Source organism: Heteronotia binoei, chromosome 8 (assembly GCF_032191835.1).
Source record: "Heteronotia binoei isolate CCM8104 ecotype False Entrance Well chromosome 8, APGP_CSIRO_Hbin_v1, whole genome shotgun sequence".
In the NCBI taxonomy this organism is placed as follows: Eukaryota; Metazoa; Chordata; class Lepidosauria; order Squamata; family Gekkonidae; genus Heteronotia; species Heteronotia binoei.
The window spans coordinates 131,714,083-131,732,331 of record NC_083230.1 but is presented as its reverse complement, the minus strand read 5'-3'; the positions used below and the strand labels follow the sequence as shown (position 1 = coordinate 131,732,331).

The window sequence follows — 18,249 nt, the reverse complement described above, 5'->3', positions numbered from 1 at the left end:
TATGTGACACAGAGTGTTGGACTGGATAGGCCACTGGCTTCTTTTATGGCTTCTTTTATGCTCTGATGTGACACAGAGTGTTGGACTGGATGGGCCACTGGCCTGATCCATCATGGCTTCTCTTATGTTCTTCTGTGACACAGAGTGTTGGACTGGAGGGGCCACTGGCCTGATCCAACATGGCTTCTCTTATGTTCTTCTGTGACACAGAGTGTTGGACTGGAGGGGCCACTGGCCTGATCCAACATGGCTTCTCTTATGTTCTTCTGTGACACAGAGTGTTGGACTGGAGGGGCCACTGGCCTGATCCAACATGGCTTCTCTTATGTTCTTCTGTGACACAGAGTGTTGGACTGGAGGGGCCACTGGCCTGATCCAACATGGCTTCTCTTATGTTCTTCTGTGACACAGAGTGTTGGACTGGAGGGGCCACTGGCCTGATCCATCATGGCTTCTCTTATGTTCTTCTGTGACACAGAGTGTTGGACTGGAGGGGCCACTGGCCTGATCCAACATGGCTTCCCTTATGTTCTTCTGTGACACAAAGTGTTGGACTGGAGGGGCCACTGGCCTGATCCAACATGGCTTCTCTAATATTCTTATGTTCTAGACCAAGGCCAAGGGGGCAGGAGTGGGGGGGGGGGCTCACCTGGTTGTAGAGAGCACAGACGTGGAGGGCAGTGTTCCCCGAGGCATTCTGGGAAGTCATGTCAGCCCCGTAGAAGAGAAGATGCTCCAAGTGCTGCACATGCCCATAGCGACAGGCCTGCTCCAGAAAGGGGGGGGAGAGAAAGAGAGGGGCTGAGGAAGGGGCCGAGGGGCAGCCCTGGGCTCAGGGTCTCTAGCTGAGCGTCCCGTGGGGCGTGTCCCCCCGGCAGCCACTCACCTGGTGGATCTCCTGCCAGCCATTCTCATCCACGCAGCCCACCTTGGCGTAGTCGTGCAGGAGCAGCTCGCAACAGTAGGGGTCTCCTCCCACCATGGCACTGTGGTACAGAGGCGTTAATCCGCGGCTGTCCTTGTAATCTGTAGAGGCCCCCAGGTCTAACAGCGTCTGTGCAAACACAGTCACAGGCAGGTGGGGACTTCGGTCAGTGGTTTGGCGCAAAGGGGCAGCGAGGGGGAGGCAGGTGGCAGGCCGAGCCACAGGAGCGGGCAGCAGGCTTCACTAGAGCATGCCCCGGCACCGGGGGCAGCATCGCGAGGATGGGTAATGGGCCAGTGCCTCAGAGTGCCCTGGCGAGAGCTGCTGCCCTGCCGGAGCTAAAGACAGCACAAGCGAAGTTATTGCGGCCGAAGAACTAAGAATGTATGTGCTGCAACCAATGTTCCCTCTAAGCCGTGGAGTCTTGTGAGCAAAAATTCTACTTTGTGAGCTCCTGGCATTAAAGCGGTGAGCTATTGCGTAAATTAGTGTGCTCTGGGGCCATTTTTCCTGAGCTGAGAGAAAAATGTGTGAGCTGGAGGCTAAAAAATTGTGAGCGAGCTCACACTAACTCGGCTTTGAGGGAACTGAGCCTGCCCTGAGCCTGCCTAGGCGGGGATGGCGGGATATAAATAAAATTTATTATTATTATTATTATTATATATTATATTATTATTATTATTATTATTATTATTATTATTATTATTATTATTATTATTATTATTATTATTATAATTTATTATAACTCTGGCTCCAGCCACATCTCTCAACCGAAGGCCAAAGCTCAGGAAAAATATCAATGTGCTTCTGAGACATCAATAAGTTGCAAAAAGCTGCAAACCCCAAAAGATTCTTCTTCAGCCATTTTGGTGTAGCGGTTAAGTGTGTGGACTCTTATCTGGGAGAACCGGGTTTGATTCCCCCCTCCTCCACTTGCAGCTGCTGGAATGGCCTTGGGTCAGCCAGAGCTCTCTTATCTGGGAGAACCGGGTTTGATTCCCCCCTCCTCCACTTGCACCCGCTGGAATGGCCTTGGGTCAGCCAGAGCTCTCTTATCTGGGAGAACCAGCTTTGATTCCCCACTCCTCCACTTGCAGCTGCTGGAATGGCCTTGGGTCAGCCATGGCTCTCTTATCTGAGAGAACCAGGTTTGATTCCCCACTCCTCCACTTGCAGCTGCTGGAATGGCCTTGGGTCAGCCAGAGCTCTCTTATCTGGGAGAACCGGGTTGGATTCCCCACTCCTCCACTTGCAGCTGCTGGAATGGCCTTGGGTCAGCCATGGCTCTCTTATCTGAGAGAACCAGGTTTGATTCCCCACTCCTCCACTTGCAGCTGCTGGAATGGCCTTGGGTCAGCCAGAGCTCTCTTATCTGGGAGAACCGGGTTGGATTCCCCACTCCTCCACTTGCAGCTGCTGGAATGACTTTGGGTCAGCCATAGCTCTCTTATCTGGGAGAACCGGGTTTGATTCCCCACTCCTCCCCTTGCAGCTGCTGGAATGGCCTTGGGTCAGCCATAGCTCTCTTATCTGGGAGAACCGGGTTGGATTCCCCACTCCTCCACTTGCAGCTGCTGGAATGGCCTTAGGTCAGCCAGAGCTCTCTTATCTGAGAGAACCGGGTTTGATTCCCCACTCCTCCCCTTGCAGCTGCTGGAATGGCCTTGGGTCAGCCAGAGTTCTCTTATCTGGGAGAACCGGGTTGGATTCCCCACTCCTCCACTTGCAGCTGCTGGAATGGCCTTGGGTCAGCCATGGCTCTCTTATCTGGGAGAACCAGGTTTGATTCCCCACTCCTCCACTTGCAGCTGCTGGAATGGCCTTGGGTCAGCCAGAGCTCTCTTATCTGGGAGAAACGGGTTGGATTCCCCACTCCCCCACTTGCAGCTGCTGGAATGGCCTTGGGTCAGCCAGAGCTCTCTTATCTGGGAGAACCGGATTGGATTCCCCACTCCTCCACTTGCAGCTGCTGGAATGGCCTTGGGTCAGCCAGAGCTCTCTTATCTGGGAGAACCGGGTTTGATTCCCCACTCCTCCACTTGCAGCTGCTGGAATGGCTTGGTTCAGCCAGAGCTCTCTTATCTGGGAGAACCGGGTTGGATTCCCCACTCCTCCACTTGCAGCTGCTGGAATGGCCTTGGGTCAGCCAGAGCTCTCTTATCTGGGAGAACCGGATTGGATTCCCCACTCCTCCACTTGCAGCTGCTGGAATGGCCTTGGGTCAGCCATAGCTCTCTTATCTGGGAGAACCGGGTCTGATTCCCCACTCCTCCACTTGCAGCTGCTGGAATGGCCTTGGGTCAGCCAGAGCTCTCTTATCTGGGAGAACCGGGTTTGATTCCCCACTCCTCCACTTGCAGCTGCTGGAATGGCCTTGGGTCAGCCAGAGCTCTCTTATCTGGGAGAACAGGGTTTGATTCCCCACTCCTCCACTTGCAGCTACTGGAATGGCCTTGGGTCAGCCAGAGCTCTCTTATCTGGGAGAACGGGGTTTGATTCCCCACTCCTCCACCTGCAGCTGCTGCAATGGCCTTGGGTCAGCCATTGCTCTCTTATCTGGGAGCGGGTTTGATTCCCCACTCCTCCACCTGCAGCTGCTGGAATGGCCTTGGGTCAGCCAGAGCCCTCTTATCTGGGAGAACCGGGTTTGATTCCCCACTCCTCCACCTGCAGCTGCTGGAATGGCCTTGGGTCAGCCAGAGCTCTCTTATCTGGGAGAACCGGGTTTGATTCCCCACTCCTGCACTTGCACCTGCTGGAATGGCCTTGGGTCAGCCAGAGCTCTCTTATCTGGGAGAACCGGGTTTGATTCCCCCCTCCTCCACTTGCACCTGCTGGAATGGGCTTGGGTCAGCCAGAGCTCTCTTATCTGGGAGAAGCGGGTTTGATTCCCCACTCCTCCACTTGCAGCTGCTGGAATGGCCTTGGGTCAGCCAGAGCTCTCTTATCTGGGAGAACGGGGTTTGATGCCCCACTCCTCCACCTGCACCTGCTGGAATGGCCTTGGGTCAGCCATAGCTCTCTTATCTGGGAGAACCGGGTTTGATTCCCCACACCTCCACTTGCACCTGCTGGAATGGCCTTGGGTCAGCCAGAGCTCTCTTATCTGGGAGAACCGGGTTTGATTCCCCCCTCCTCCACTTGCACCTGCTGGAATGGCCTTGGGTCAGCCAGAGCTCTCTTATCTGGCAGAACTGTGTTTGATTCCCCACTCCTCCAGTTGCAGCTGCTGGAATGGCCTTGGGTCAGCCAGAGCTCTCTTATCTGGGAGAACTGGGTTTGATTCCCCATTCCTCCACTTGCATCTGTTGGAATGGCCTTGGGTCAGCCAGAGCTCTCTTATCTGGGAGAACTGGGTTTGATTCCCCACTCCTCCACTTGCAGCTGCTGGAATGGCCTTGGGTCAGCCAGAGCTCTCTTATCTGGGAGAACTGGGTTTGATTCCTCATTCCTCCACTTGCAGCTGTTGGAATGGCCTTGGGTCAGCCAGAGCTCTCTTATCTGGGAGAACTGGGTTTGATTCCCCACTCCTCCAGTTGCAGCTGCTGGAATGGCCTTGGGTCAGCCAGAGTTCTCTTATCTGGGAGAACCGGGTTTGATTCCCCCATTCCTCCACTTGCACCTGCTGGAATGGCCTTGGGTCAGCCATAGCTCTGGCAGAGGTTGTCCTTGAAAGGGCAGCTGCTGTGAGAGTCCTCTCCAGCCCCACCCACCTCACAGGATGTCTGTTGTGGGGGAGGAAGGTAAAGGAGATTGTGAGCTGCTCTGAGACTCTTCGGAGTGGAGGGCGGGATATAAATCCAATATCTTCATCTACCTCACAGGGTGTCTGTTGTGGGGGAGGAAGGGAAAGGAGATTGTGAGCCGGTCTGAGACTCTTCGGAGTGGAGGGCGGGATATAAATCCAATATCTTCATCTACCTCACAGGGTGTCTGTTGTGGGGGGAGGAAGGTAAAGGAGATTGTGAGCTGCTCTGAGACTCTTCGGAGTGGAGGGCGGGATATAAATCCAATATCTTCATCTACCTCACAGGGTGTCTGTTGTGGGGGAGGAAGGTAAAGGAGATTGTGAGCCGCTCTGAGACTCTTCGGAGTGGAGGGCGGGATATAAATCCAATATCTTCATCTACGTCACAGGGTGTCTGTTGTGGGGGAGGAAGGGAAAGGAGATTGTGAGCCGATCTGAGACTCTTCGGAGTGGAGGGCGGGATATAAATCCAATATCTTCATCTACCTCACAGGGTGTCTGTTGTGGGGGGAGGAAGGTAAAGGAGATTGTGAGCTGCTCTGAGACTCTTCGGAGTGGAGGGCGGGATATAAATCCAATATCTTCATCTACCTCACAGGGTGTCTGTTGTGGGGGAGGAAGGGAAAGGAGATTGTGAGCCGCTCTGAGACTCTTCGGAGTGGAGGGCGGGATATAAATCCAATATCTTCATCTACCTCACAGGGTGTCTGTTGTGGGGGAGGAAGGGAAAGGAGATTGTGAGCCGCTCTGAGACTCTTCGGAGTGGAGGGCGGGATATAAATCCAATATCTTCATCTACCTCACAGGGTGTCTGTTGTGGGGGTGGGGTGGGGGAGAAGGGAAAGGAGATTGTGAGCCGCTCTGAGACTCTTCGGAGTGGAGGGCGAGATATAAATCCAATATCTTCATCTACCTCACAGAGTGTCTGTTATGGGGGAGGAAGGGAAAGGAGATTGTGAGCCGCTCTGAGACTCTTCGGAGTGGAGGGCGGGATATAAATCCGATATCTTCATCTACCTCACAGGGTGTCTGTTGTGGGAGGGGGAAGGTAAAGGAGATTGTGAGCCGCTCTGAGACTCTTCGGAGTGGAGGGCGGGATATAAATCCAATATCTTCATCTACCTCACAGGGTGTCTGTTGTGGGGGAGGAAGGGAAAGGAGATTGTGAGCCGCTCTGAGACTCTTCGGAGTGGAGGGCGGGATATAAATCCAATATCTTCATCTACCTCACAGGGTGTCTGTTGTGGGGGTGGGGTGGGGGAGAAGGGAAAGGAGATTGTGAGCCGCTCTGAGACTCTTCGGAGTGGAGGGCGAGATATAAATCCAATATCTTCATCTACCTCACAGAGTGTCTGTTATGGGGGAGGAAGGGAAAGGAGATTGTGAGCCGCTCTGAGACTCTTCGGAGTGGAGGGCGGGATATAAATCCGATATCTTCATCTACCTCACAGGGTGTCTGTTGTGGGAGGGGGAAGGTAAAGGAGATTGTGAGCCGCTCTGAGACTCTTCGGAGTGGAGGGCGGGATATAAATCCAATATCTTCATCTACCTCACAGGGTGTCTGTTGTGGGGGAGGAAGGGAAAGGAGATTGTGAGCCGCTCTGAGACTCTTCGGAGTGGAGGGCGGGATATAAATCCAATATCTTCATCTACCTCACAGGGTGTCTGTTGTGGGGGTGGGGTGGGGGAGAAGGGAAAGGAGATTGTGAGCCGCTCTGAGACTCTTCGGAGTGGAGGGCGAGATATAAATCCAATATCTTCATCTACCTCACAGAGTGTCTGTTATGGGGGAGAAAGGGAAAGGAGATTGTGAGCCGCTCTGAGACTCTTCGGAGTGGAGGGCGGGATATAAATCCGATATCTTCATCTACCTCACAGGGTGTCTGTTGTGGGAGGGGGAAGGTAAAGGAGATTGTGAGCCGCTCTGAGACTCTTCGGAGTGGAGGGCGGGATATAAATTCAACATCTTTTTCTTCTTCTTCAAAGACTGCACATAGAATTCCCAGTGGACAAATGGGGCAGAAGTCCCATCAAGGCGTGGAGCCTACTGGAGTTTAGTGCCATTTTGAGATCTTGCTGGAGACTTTGTGTCCCATTTGCCCACTGGGAATTCTATGTGCAGCCTTCGGACGCCCTGAAAAAGAATCTTTTGGGGTTTTCAGCTTTTTGCAACTTCTGGATGCATCAGAAACAGTTTGGCATTCTTCTCCTGAGCTTCTGCCTTCGGTTGAGAGATGCGGCTAGAGCACCCGGTGCTAGAAGAGGAATTGAAGCAGGAATAATCAAGTTGACTTCCGGTTCATCGGGACTCCTTTGTTGGAATTGCGTGAAACTTTTGGGGAATTGCTATTGCTATTTAGTCTTCTGTTGAACATATTTGTATGAATTTATTTCGATACATTCTTAGTTATTTGGTCACGATAACTTCGGTTGCGCTGTCTTTGCCCTGCGGGGGCCGGCAGGTCCCTGTGAAATCCAGGAATTCGCTGGATCCCACAAGGCTGCTTCTGAACAGGGATGTTGCCCTGGATGGGACACACCATGCCGTAGCTTTGCAGGGGTTAGTGTTATCTGTTTGGCTGCAGACAGAGCTTCTGTGTGGATGCTGTTCCCACAGCCCAAGTGTGCTGTGGCTGGCGTAGCAAAAACACTTCCTTCAAAACCACTCTAAATTCTGCCCCCAGGAGATCTCCAGCCCCCACCCGGAGGTTGGCAACTGTGCCTGTGCCCAAGGCACTCAGTGTCAACTAGGGTTGCCAAGTCCCCTTTAGGCCTCAGTGGGGGACCTTCACCCGGAAGTGACGTCATCAAAATGGCGCCGTGCACGTGGGCAGCTCTAGGCATTTTCAGGAAAACTCTATGGCAGGGGTGGCCAACGGTAGCTCTCCAGATGTTTTTTGCCTACAACTTCCATCAGCCCCAGCCATTGGCCATGCTGGCTGGGGATGATGGAAGTTGTAGGCAAAAAACATCTGGAGAGCTACCGTTGGCCACCCCCGCTCTATGGTTTTCCCGGATGCTCTAGCCATTTGGGAGGTTAAAACTCTAAGGTACCTATTGCACCATAGAGTTTTACCTCCCAAATGGCTAGAGCAACTGGGGAAAACCACAGAGTTTCCCCAGAAACTCCTAGAGCGGCCCTGCCCGGGTACCACCATTTTGATGACATCACTTCCGGGTGACATCATCGTGCCAGCGACACAGGGGGAGGTTCCCCCCGCTGTCCCAGAGTGGGCTGGTGGGTTGGGAATCTCCCAGGTGGGGTAACCCCGGCCCGAACTGGAGGATTGGCAGCTCTAGTGTCAGCTGAGCGGGGAGGTCTGAGGAGAGCCCAGCAACAGCCACAAGGGCCCCTCCCTGGCCTCTGAACTGCCCCCCTGCCAGTCCGGCTGGCCTGCCCTGGGCACCGCTAGGACAGCAGCACCCCCCACAGGAGGCCCCTTCACGGACTGGTGGCTCTGCCCAAGACTCTTCAGCAGCAGCACGGAAGGAAAGCAAAGCCCGCCCCCCACGTGGGGGCTCCGTTTCACCCCAAATCGCAGCAGATCTGTGCGGATCATGGCCGCTTCAGAGGACAGACCCCTCCCACTGCCCTCCTCAGCAGGGTCCCCTCTCAGCTGGGTGAGCGTGAGCCAGCTCCCAGATTCTGAGCCTCCAGCTCACCCATGTTTGCCTTAGCTCAGGAAGGAGGACCGCAGAGCGCACTCATTGATGCAGGAGCTCATGCCAGGAGCTCCCGACTGTAATGCCAGCAGCTCACCAAGTAGAATTTTTGCCCACAAGACTCTGCAGCTTAGAGGGAACGCTGCTCCCCAGGTTAAAAAAACAAAAAACAAAGGTACAAGTAGTCCCCTGCGCAAGCACCGAGTTGCTACCGACCCATGGGGGTGATGTCACATTACAATGTATTGCCTTCCCCAGTCATTTACACTCCCCCCCCCCCCCAGCAAGCTGGGTCCTCATTTGACCCACCTCGGAAGGATGGAAGGATGTCAACCTGAGCCGTCTACCTGAAAACCCAGCTTCCGCTGGGCTCAAACTCAGGTCGTGAGCAGAGCTTGGACTACAGCACTGCAGCCTTACCACTCTGCACCACAGGGCTCGGTACTGTCCCCAGGGGCCACCCCCAAATCTCCAGGAATTTCCCAACCTGGAGTTGGCAGCTCCACTCCCACCCCAGACCGGGCGGCTGGCAAGGGGCAGTGGTAGAGCCACAGTGGCTGCCAGGCCCCAATGTCCTGCCCAGCGGGGAAAGGCGGTATTGGAGGCGGGCAGAAGTCACCAGGATCTGGAGACGCCGAAGCCCAAAGCAAGCCCAGCATCGGGGCCCACAGAGAAGGAAGAGGGCAGCCGGGAAGGCTCCGTGTGGACCCAGCAGCCTGGTCCGGCAGACGCTTGCAAGTCACCAGCACTCAGTCAAGGTGAGGCACAGCCATGTGGGCAAGGCATGCTGCACCGGGGAATGGGCGGGCACCAGTGCTGCTTGGCAACCCCCCCTCCCCTCCAATCACAAGCAGAAGTTTCAGATCCCCCTTGGGGAGTGGACAAGAGCAGGGAGCTGACCTTCATAGGGCCAGGAAGGAGAAAGAGAGATGTGCTTGGGGCCGTTCAGCTGGTGACCCTTTGGCCAGCTTACGGGTGGTGCGGGGGGGGGGGACGGAAAACTCCGCTCTGGGAGCAGCGGGGGGGGGGGAGGGGCTGACACAGCCAGTGACGTCGGCAGACTCACCATCAGGGCACTGTGGTTCCGGCACCGGACAGCCTTGTGGAGCGCCGTCATCCCCTCCCGCGTCCGGAAATCCAGGTGGGCTCCCCCATTCCTCAAGGCTTTGATCACCTCGGCGCTGTAGTCCAGCTGTGCAGCCAGTGTCAGGGGGCATTCTGGAGCAGAGAGAAATAGGGACCCAAGTCATGGCTGCTATGGGCTCCTGGTTCTGGACCCCTTCCCAGCCAGCCAAAATCATAAGAGTTGGAAGGGACCCCCAGGGTCATCTGGTTCAACCCCCTGCAGAATGCAGGAAACTCACAAACGCCTCCCCCTAAATTCACAGGATCTTCGTTGCTGTCAGATGGCCCTCCAGCCTCTGTTGAAAAACCTCCAAGGAAGGAGAGCCCACCACCTCCCAAGGGGGAAGCCTGTTCCACTGAGGAACCTCTCTAAACTCACAAACTCCTCCCCCTAAATTCACAGGATCCTCATTGCTTCCAGATGGCCACCTAGCCTCTGTTGAAAAACCTCCAAGGAAGGAGAGCCCACCACCTCCCCAGGAGGAAGCCTGTTCAACTGAGGAACCCCTCTAAACTCACAACCCCCCCCCCCTAAATTCAAGGATCCTCATTGCTGTCAGATGGCCATCTAGCCTCTGTTGAAAAACCTCCAAGGAAGGAGAGCCCACCACCTCCCAAGGAGGAAGCCTGTTCCACTGAGGAACCCCTCTAAACTCACAAACCCCTCCCCCTAAATTCAAGGATCCTCATTGCTGTCAGATGGCCATCTAGCCTCTGTTGAAAAACCTCCAAGGAAGGAGAGCCCACCACCTCCCCAGGAGGAAGCCTGTTCCACTGAGGAACCCCTCTAAACTCACAAACCCCTCCCCCTAAATTCAAGGATCCTCATTGCTGTCAGATGGCCATCTAGCCTCTGTTGAAAAACCTCCAAGGAAGGAGAGCCCACCACCTCCCAAGGGGGAAGCCTGTTCCACTGAGGAACCTCTCTAAACTCACAAACCCCTCCCCCTAAATTCACAGGATCCTCATTGCTTCCAGATGGCCACCTAGCCTCTGTTGAAAAACCTCCAAGGAAGGAGAGCCCACCACCTCCCCAGGAGGAAGCCTGTTCCACTGAGGAACCCCTCTAAACTCACAACCCCCCCCCCCTAAATTCAAGGATCCTCATTGCTGTCAGATGGCCATCTAGCCTCTGTTGAAAAACCTCCAAGGAAGGAGAGCCCACCACCTCCCCAGGAGGAAGCCTGTTCCACTGAGGAACCCCTCTAAACTCACAAACCCCTCCCCCTAAATTCAAGGATCCTCATTGCTGTCAGATGGCCATCTAGCCTCTGTTGAAAAACCTCCAAGGAAGGAGAGCCCACCACCTCCCAAGGAGGAAGCCTGTTCCACTGAGGAACCCCTCTAAACTCACAAACCCCTCCCCCTAAATTCAAGGATCCTCATTGCTGTCAGATGGCCATCTAGCCTCTGTTGAAAAACCTCCAAGGAAGGAGAGCCCACCACCTCCCCAGGAGGAAGCCGGTTCCACTGAGGAACCCCTCTAAACTCACAAACCCCTCCCCCTAAATTCAAGGATCCTCATTGCTGTCAGATGGCCATCTAGCCTCTGTTGAAAAACCTCCAAGGAAGGAGAGCCCACCACCTCCCCAGGAGGAAGCCTGTTCCACTGAGGAACCCCTCTAAACTCACAAACCCCTCCCCCTAAATTCAAGGATCCTCATTGCTGTCAGATGGCCATCTAGCCTCTGTTGAAAAACCTCCAAGGAAGGAGAGCCCACCACCTCCCCAGGAGGAAGCCTGTTCCACTGAGGAACCCCTCTAAACTCACAACCCCCCCCCCCTAAATTCAAGGATCCTCATTGCTGTCAGATGGCCATCTAGCCTCTGTTGAAAAACCTCCAAGGAAGGAGAGCCCACCACCTCCCAAGGAGGAAGCCTGTTCCACTGAGGAACCCCTCTAAACTCACAAACCCCTCCCCCTAAATTCAAGGATCCTCATTGCTGTCAGATGGCCATCTAGCCTCTGTTGAAAAACCTCCAAGGAAGGAGAGCCCACCACCTCCCCAGGAGGAAGCCTGTTCCACTGAGGAACCCCTCTAAACTCACAAACCCCTCCCCCTAAATTCAAGGATCCTCATTGCTGTCAGATGGCCATCTAGCCTCTGTTGAAAAACCTCCAAGGAAGGAGAGCCCACCACCTCCCAAGGGGGAAGCCTGTTCCACTGAGGAACCTCTCTAAACTCACAAACCCCTCCCCCTAAATTCACAGGATCCTCATTGCTTCCAGATGGCCACCTAGCCTCTGTTGAAAAACCTCCAAGGAAGGAGAGCCCACCACCTCCCCAGGAGGAAGCCTGTTCCACTGAGGAACCCCTCTAAACTCACAACCCCCTCCCCTAAATTCAAGGATCCTCATTGCTGTCAGATGGCCATCTAGCCTCTGTTGAAAAACCTCCAAGGAAGGAGAGCCCACCACCTCCCCAGGAGGAAGCCTGTTCCACTGAGGAACCCCTCTAAACTCACAAACCCCTCCCCCTAAATTCAAGGATCCTCATTGCTGTCATATGGCCATCTAGCCTCTGTTGAAAAACCTCCAAGGAAGGAGAGCCCACCACCTCCCAAGGAGGAAGCCTGTTCCACTGAGGAACCCCTCTAAACTCACAAACCCCTCCCCCTAAATTCAAGGATCCTCATTGCTGTCAGATGGCCATCTAGCCTCTGTTGAAAAACCTCCAAGGAAGGAGAGCCCACCACCTCCCCAGGAGGAAGCCGGTTCCACTGAGGAACCCCTCTAAACTCACAAACCCCTCCCCCTAAATTCAAGGATCCTCATTGCTGTCAGATGGCCATCTAGCCTCTGTTGAAAAACCTCCAAGGAAGGAGAGCCCACCACCTCCCAAGGAGGAAGCCTGTTCCACTGAGGAACCCCTCTAAACTCACAAACCCCTCCCCCTAAATTCAAGGATCCTCATTGCTGTCAGATGGCCATCTAGCCTCTGTTGAAAAACCTCTAAGGAAGGAGAGCCCACCACCTCCCCAGGAGCAAGCCTGTTCCACTGAGGAACCGCTCTAAACTCACAAACCCCTCCCCCTAAATTCACAGGATCCTCATTGCTGTCAGATGGCCATCTAGCCTCTGTTGAAAAACCTCCAAGGAAGGAGAGCCCACCACCTCCCCAGGAGGAAGCCTGTTCCACTGAGGAACCGCTCTAAACTCACAAACCCCTCCCCCTAAATTTACAGGATCCTCATTGCTGTCAGATGGCCATCTAGCCTCTGTTGAAAAACCTCCAAGGAAGGAGAGCCCACCACCTCCCCAGGAGGAAGCCTGTTCCACTGAGGAACCGCTCTAAACTCACAAACCCCTCCCCCTAAATTCACAGGATCCTCATTGCTGTCAGATGGCCATCTAGCCTCTGTTGAAAAACCTCCAAGGAAGGAGAGCCCACCACCTCCCAAGAGGAAGCCTGTTCCACTGAGGAACTGCTCACAAACCCCTCCCCCTAAATTCACAGGATCCTCATTGCTGTCAGATGGCCATCTAGCCTCTGTTGAAAAACCTCCAAGGAAGGAGAGCCCACCACCTCCCCAGGAGGAAGAGTTGGGAGTGAGCAGTGAAGTGGCCAAATTTGCGGATGACACTAAATTGTTCAGGGTAGTGAGAACCAGAGAGGATTGTGAGGCACTCCAAAGGGATCTGTTGAGGCTGGGTGAGTGGGCGTCAACGTGGCAGATGCGGTTCAATGTGGCCAAGTGCAAAGTAATGCACATTGGGGCCAAGAATCCCAGCTACAAATACAAGTTGATGGGGTGTGAACTGGCAGAGACTGACCAAGAGAGAGATCTTGGGGTCGTGGTAGATAATTCACTGAAAATGTCAAGACAGTGTGCGTTTGCAATAAAAAAGGCCAACGCCATGCTGGGAATTATTAGGAAGGGAATTGAAAACAAATCAGCCAGTATCATAATGCCCCTGTATAAATCGATGGTGCAGTCTCATTTGGAGTACTGTGTGCAGTTCTGGTTGCCGCACCTCAAAAAGGATATTATAGCATTGGAGAAAGTCCAGAGAAGGGCAACTAGAATGATTAAAGGGCTGGAGCACTTTCCCTATGAAGAAAGGTTGAAACGCTTGGGACTCTTTAGCTTGGAGAAACGTCGACTGCGGGGTGACATGATAGAGGTTTACAAGATAATGCATGGGATGGAGAAAGTAGAGAAAGAAGTACTTTTCTCCCTTTCTCACAATACAAGAACTCATGGGCATTCGATGAAATTGCTGAGCAGACAGGTTAAAACAGATAAAAGGAAGTACTTCTTCACCCAAAGGGTGATTAACATGTGGAATTCACTGCCACAGGAGGTGGTGGCGGCCACAAGTATAGCCACCTTCAAGAAGGGTTTAGATAAAAATATGGAGCACAGGTCCATCAGTGGCTATTAGCCACAGTGTATGTGCGTATATAAATTTTTTTGCCACTGTGTGACACAGAGTGTTGGACTTGATGGGCCGTTGGCCTGATCCAACATGGCTTCTCTTATGTTCTTATGTTCTTAGGAAGCCTGTTCCACTGAGGAACTGCTCTAAACTCACAAATCTCTCCCCCAAAATTCACAGGATCTTCGTTGCTGTCAGATGGCCATCTAGCCTCTGTTGAAAAACCTCCAAGGAAGGAGAGCCCACCACCTTCCAAGGAAGCCTGTTCCACTGAGGAACTGCTCTAACAGTCAGGAAGTTCTTCCTAATGTTGAGCCGGAAACTCTTTTGATTTAATTTCAACTCATTGGTTCTGGTCCTACCTTCTGGGGCCACAGAAAACAATTCTACACCATCCTCTATAGGACAGCCCTTCAAGGACTTGAAGATGGTGATCACATCACCTCTCAGTCGCCTCCTCTCCAGGCTAAACATCCCCAGTTCCTTCAACCTTTCCTTCATAGAACTTGGTCTCCAGACCCCTCACCATCTTCGTCGCCCTCCTCTGGACCCGTTCCAGCTTGTCTAGATCCTTCTTAAAATGCAGTGTCCAAAACTGAACACAATACTTCAGGTGAGGCCTTACCAAAGCAGAGTAAAGCGATTCCATCACATCACGTGATCTGGACACTACACTTCTGTTTATACACCCCAAAATTGCATTTGCCTTTTTAGCCACCGCATCATCACACACTGTGACTCATGTTCAGCATATGATCCACTAAGACAGCTAGATCCTTTTTGCACAGACTATTGCTAAGACAAGTCTCCTCCCCTATTCCTATAACTCATGCATTGGATTTTTCCTGCCTAAATGCAGAACTTTACATTTATCCCTGTTAAAATTAATTTTATTGGTTTTCGCCCAGTTTTCCAGCCTGTCAAGGTCATCCTGAATCCTGTTTCTGTCTTCTTTTGTGTTGGCAACCCCTCCCAATTTAGTATCATCTGCAAATTTAATAAGCATTCGCTCTATTTCCTTCATCCAAATAATTGATAAAGATGTTGAACAAAACAGGTCCCAGGACAGATCCTTGAAGCACTCCACTTGTCCCTCCTCTTCAGACGGGTCATCTTCAGTGCATTTGAGTGGGGGAAAGTCTGCAAAACTCTTTATGACTGTTTGCACGCCTATCCAGTTTCTTTAATATATTCAGGCTTTGTTTCAGCAGGAAACCCAGTTCTGCCTACAATGTTGTTTCTACTAACCCTGGGATCAATTCTCCGGAATTATATTCGTCACCGAGGAGCCCTCCCTGCCAACTTCCAGGCAGCTGGGAAACACGTCTCTGATTTATAAGCAGTTGCAATCCTCTTCCTTTACAGAGTTTGTTTGAGGAAGGATGAATTGGTCCACGGACAAGGTTTTCCTTTCCCCCCAGGAAACTCAATAGGAGGTGTGTGCGCCTGGGGTGTTTGTGTGTCGGTTTTTGCGTGAAAAACCGCCCATGTGTGAGTTGAGAAAAGCTGAGCCCTGCCTTGCCCCCCCCCCCCCAGCTCTGCCCACCATCTTTGTCTTCAAGGATCTGATTTCAGCATTTTTCACCTAGCCCAGCTGACAGCTGGTGTCGGAGTCTGGCAGGAAGGAGATGCTGCAGGGGCACAGTCAAGACACCCCACCCCCCCAGCTTTGTTCGAAGACAGACATTTCCCTCCTGCGTCAGGTGAGAGAATGGCAAATGGTTTCCCCACATGACAGGCAGGGCCAAAGCAGATGAGACTCGAGAAACCTGTCAGGGAAGGGGAGCCTAGAGCAGGCACAGTTAAGTGTGCAGTCTCTTATCTGGGAGAACCGGGTTTGATTCCCCCCTCCTCCACTTGCACCTGCTGGAATGGCCTTGGGTCAGCCAAAGCTCTCTTATCTGGGAGGACCGGGTTGGATTCCCCCCTCCTCCACTTGCAGCTGCTGGAATGGCCTTGGGTCAGCCAAAGCTCTCTTATCTGGGAGAACCGGGTTGGATTCCCCCCTCCTCCACTTGCAGCTGCTGGAATGGCCTTGGGTCAGCCATAGCTCTCTTATCTGGGAGGACCGGGTTGGATTCCCCCCCTCCTCCACTTGCAGCTGCTGGAATGGCCTTGGGTCAGCCATAGCTCTCTTATCTGGGAGGACCGGGTTGGATTCCCCCCTCCTTCACTTGCAGCTGATGGAATGGCCTTGGGTCAGCCAGAGCTCTCTTATCTGGGAGAACCGGGTTTGATTCCCCCCTCCTCCACTTGCACCTGCTGGAATGGCCTTGGGTCAGCCAAAGCTCTCTTATCTGGAGGACCGGGTTGGATTCCCCCCTCCTCCACTTGCAGCTGCTGGAATGGCCTTGGGTCAGCCATAGCTCTCTTATCTGGGAGGACCGGGTTTGATTCCCCACTCCTCCACTTGCAGCTGCTGGAATGGCCTTGGGTCAGCCATAGCTCTCTTATCTGGGAGGACCGGGTTTGATTCCCCACTCCTCCACTTGCAGCTGCTGGAATGGCCTTGGGTCAGCCAGAGCTCTCTTAACTGGGAGAACCAGGTTTGATTCCCCACTCCTGCACTTGCAGCTGCTGGAATGGCCTTGGGTCAGCCAGAGCTCTCTTTACTGGGAGAACCGGGTTTGATTCCCCACTCCTTCACTTGCAGCTGCTGGAATGGCCTTGGGTCAGCCATAGCTCTCTTATCTGGGAGGACCGGGTTTGATTCCCCACTCCTCCACTTGCAGCTGCTGGAATGGCTTTGGGTCAGCCATAGCTCTCTTATCTGGGAGAACCGGGTTTTGATTCCCCCCTCCTCCACTTGCAGCTGCTGGAATGGTCTTGGGTCAGCCACAGCTCTCATATCTGGGAGAATCGAGTTTGAATCCCCCCTCCCCCATTTACAGCTGCTGGAATGGCCTTAGGTCAGCCACAGCTCTTTTATCTGGGAGAACCGGGTTTGATTCCCACCCCCCTCCTCCACTTACGGCTGCTGGAATGGCCTTGGGTCAGCCATAGCTCTTATCTGGGAGAACCAGGTTTGATTCCCAGTCCTCCCCTTGCACCTGCTGGAATGGCCCTGGGTCAGCCATAGCTCTTGTAGGAGTTGTGTTTGAAAGGGCAGGTGCTGTAAGAACTCTCTCAGCCCCACCCACCTCACAAGGTGTCTGTTGTGGGGGGGAGAAGATAAAGGAGATTGTAAGCCACTCTGAGTCTCTGATTCAGAGAGAAGGGTGGGGTATAAATCTGCAGTCTTCTTCCCCACTTCTTCACTTTGCACCTGCTAGCATGGCCTTGGGTCAGCCATAGCTCTGGCAGAGGTTGTCCTTGAAAGGGCAGCTGCTGTGAGAGCCCTCTGCAGCCCCACTCACCTCACAGGGTGTCTGTTGTGGAGGAGGAAGGTAAAGGAGATTGTAGGCCATTCTGAGACTCTGTCCTTGAAAGGGGCAGCTGCTGTGAGAGCCGTCTCAGCCCCACCCACCTCAGAGGATGAATGTTGTGGGGGGAGAAGATATAGGAGATTGTAAGCTGCTCTGAGTCTCTGATCCAGGGAGAAGGGCGGGGTATAAATCTGCAATTGTTCTTCTGCTTCTTCTCTCCACCTCAGCTTGTTTTGCGGGTGGATGTGAAATTGGCTGTCAATTTACGCTGTGGGGAGGGGGGCAGGAACCAGAGAAGGGACGTCTCTAAGCAAATTATCATGGCTTCTTTCTTCTACATGGAATTAAAGATTCTGGAAATCTGACCCCTCTAGTCCAGGAGTGGCCAAATTGTGGCTCAGGAGACGCATGGGGCTCTTTCACATGTTTTGTGTGGGCAGTGGCAGACTGGGTCTAAAAATATTGGTTGCCAGGAGACAAAGGGGGCCCTCCCACAACAATAAGGCTACCATTTAATTTTTATAAGAAATAAATACATTTTTCAAGAAATACATAAGTGGGAAAAAAGGTGCAATTATAACCTTTGTGAAATAAATGTGTATGTGTGTGTGTGTGTGTATAAAGTAATTACAGTGTACGTAGATTGTACATTGTACTGGCAACATGCAGTAGATATTAAACGTCAATTCAGATTGCGTTTTCATCAGGGGAGCTGATCTCTGCCAGCTGGAGATCAGTTGGGAAAGCGGGAAATCCCCAGGCCCCACCTGGAGGCTGGCAACCCTAAATACAATGTATTCCTCCCTCCCTCCCTCCCTCCCTCCCTCCCTTCCTTCCTTCCTTCCTTCCTTCCTTCCTTCCTTCCTTCCTTCCTTCCTTCCTTCCTTCCTTCCTTCCTTCCTTCCTTCCTGACGTTTATTCTGTATGTCTCTTACGGTAAGCAAGTTTGGCCACCCGTGCTCTAGTCTCCCCTTCCCTGACAGGTATCTTGAGTCTCCTCTGCTTTGGGCTTGCCTGTCCTGTGGGGAGACCATTTGCCATT

General features: G+C 53.1%; 1 protein-coding gene across 1 annotated transcript in view; it reads right to left on the bottom strand.

Moving 5' to 3' along the window:
- The window catches only part of SHANK3 (SH3 and multiple ankyrin repeat domains 3), a 613,814-nt gene that overhangs the window by 378,097 nt on the left and 217,468 nt on the right, over positions 1 to 18,249 (bottom strand). The window contains 3 exon segments of the mRNA XM_060246058.1: positions 650 to 766; positions 887 to 1,054; positions 9,403 to 9,554. Of these exon segments, the coding sequence (XP_060102041.1) occupies positions 650 to 766; positions 887 to 1,054; positions 9,403 to 9,554 (437 nt within the window).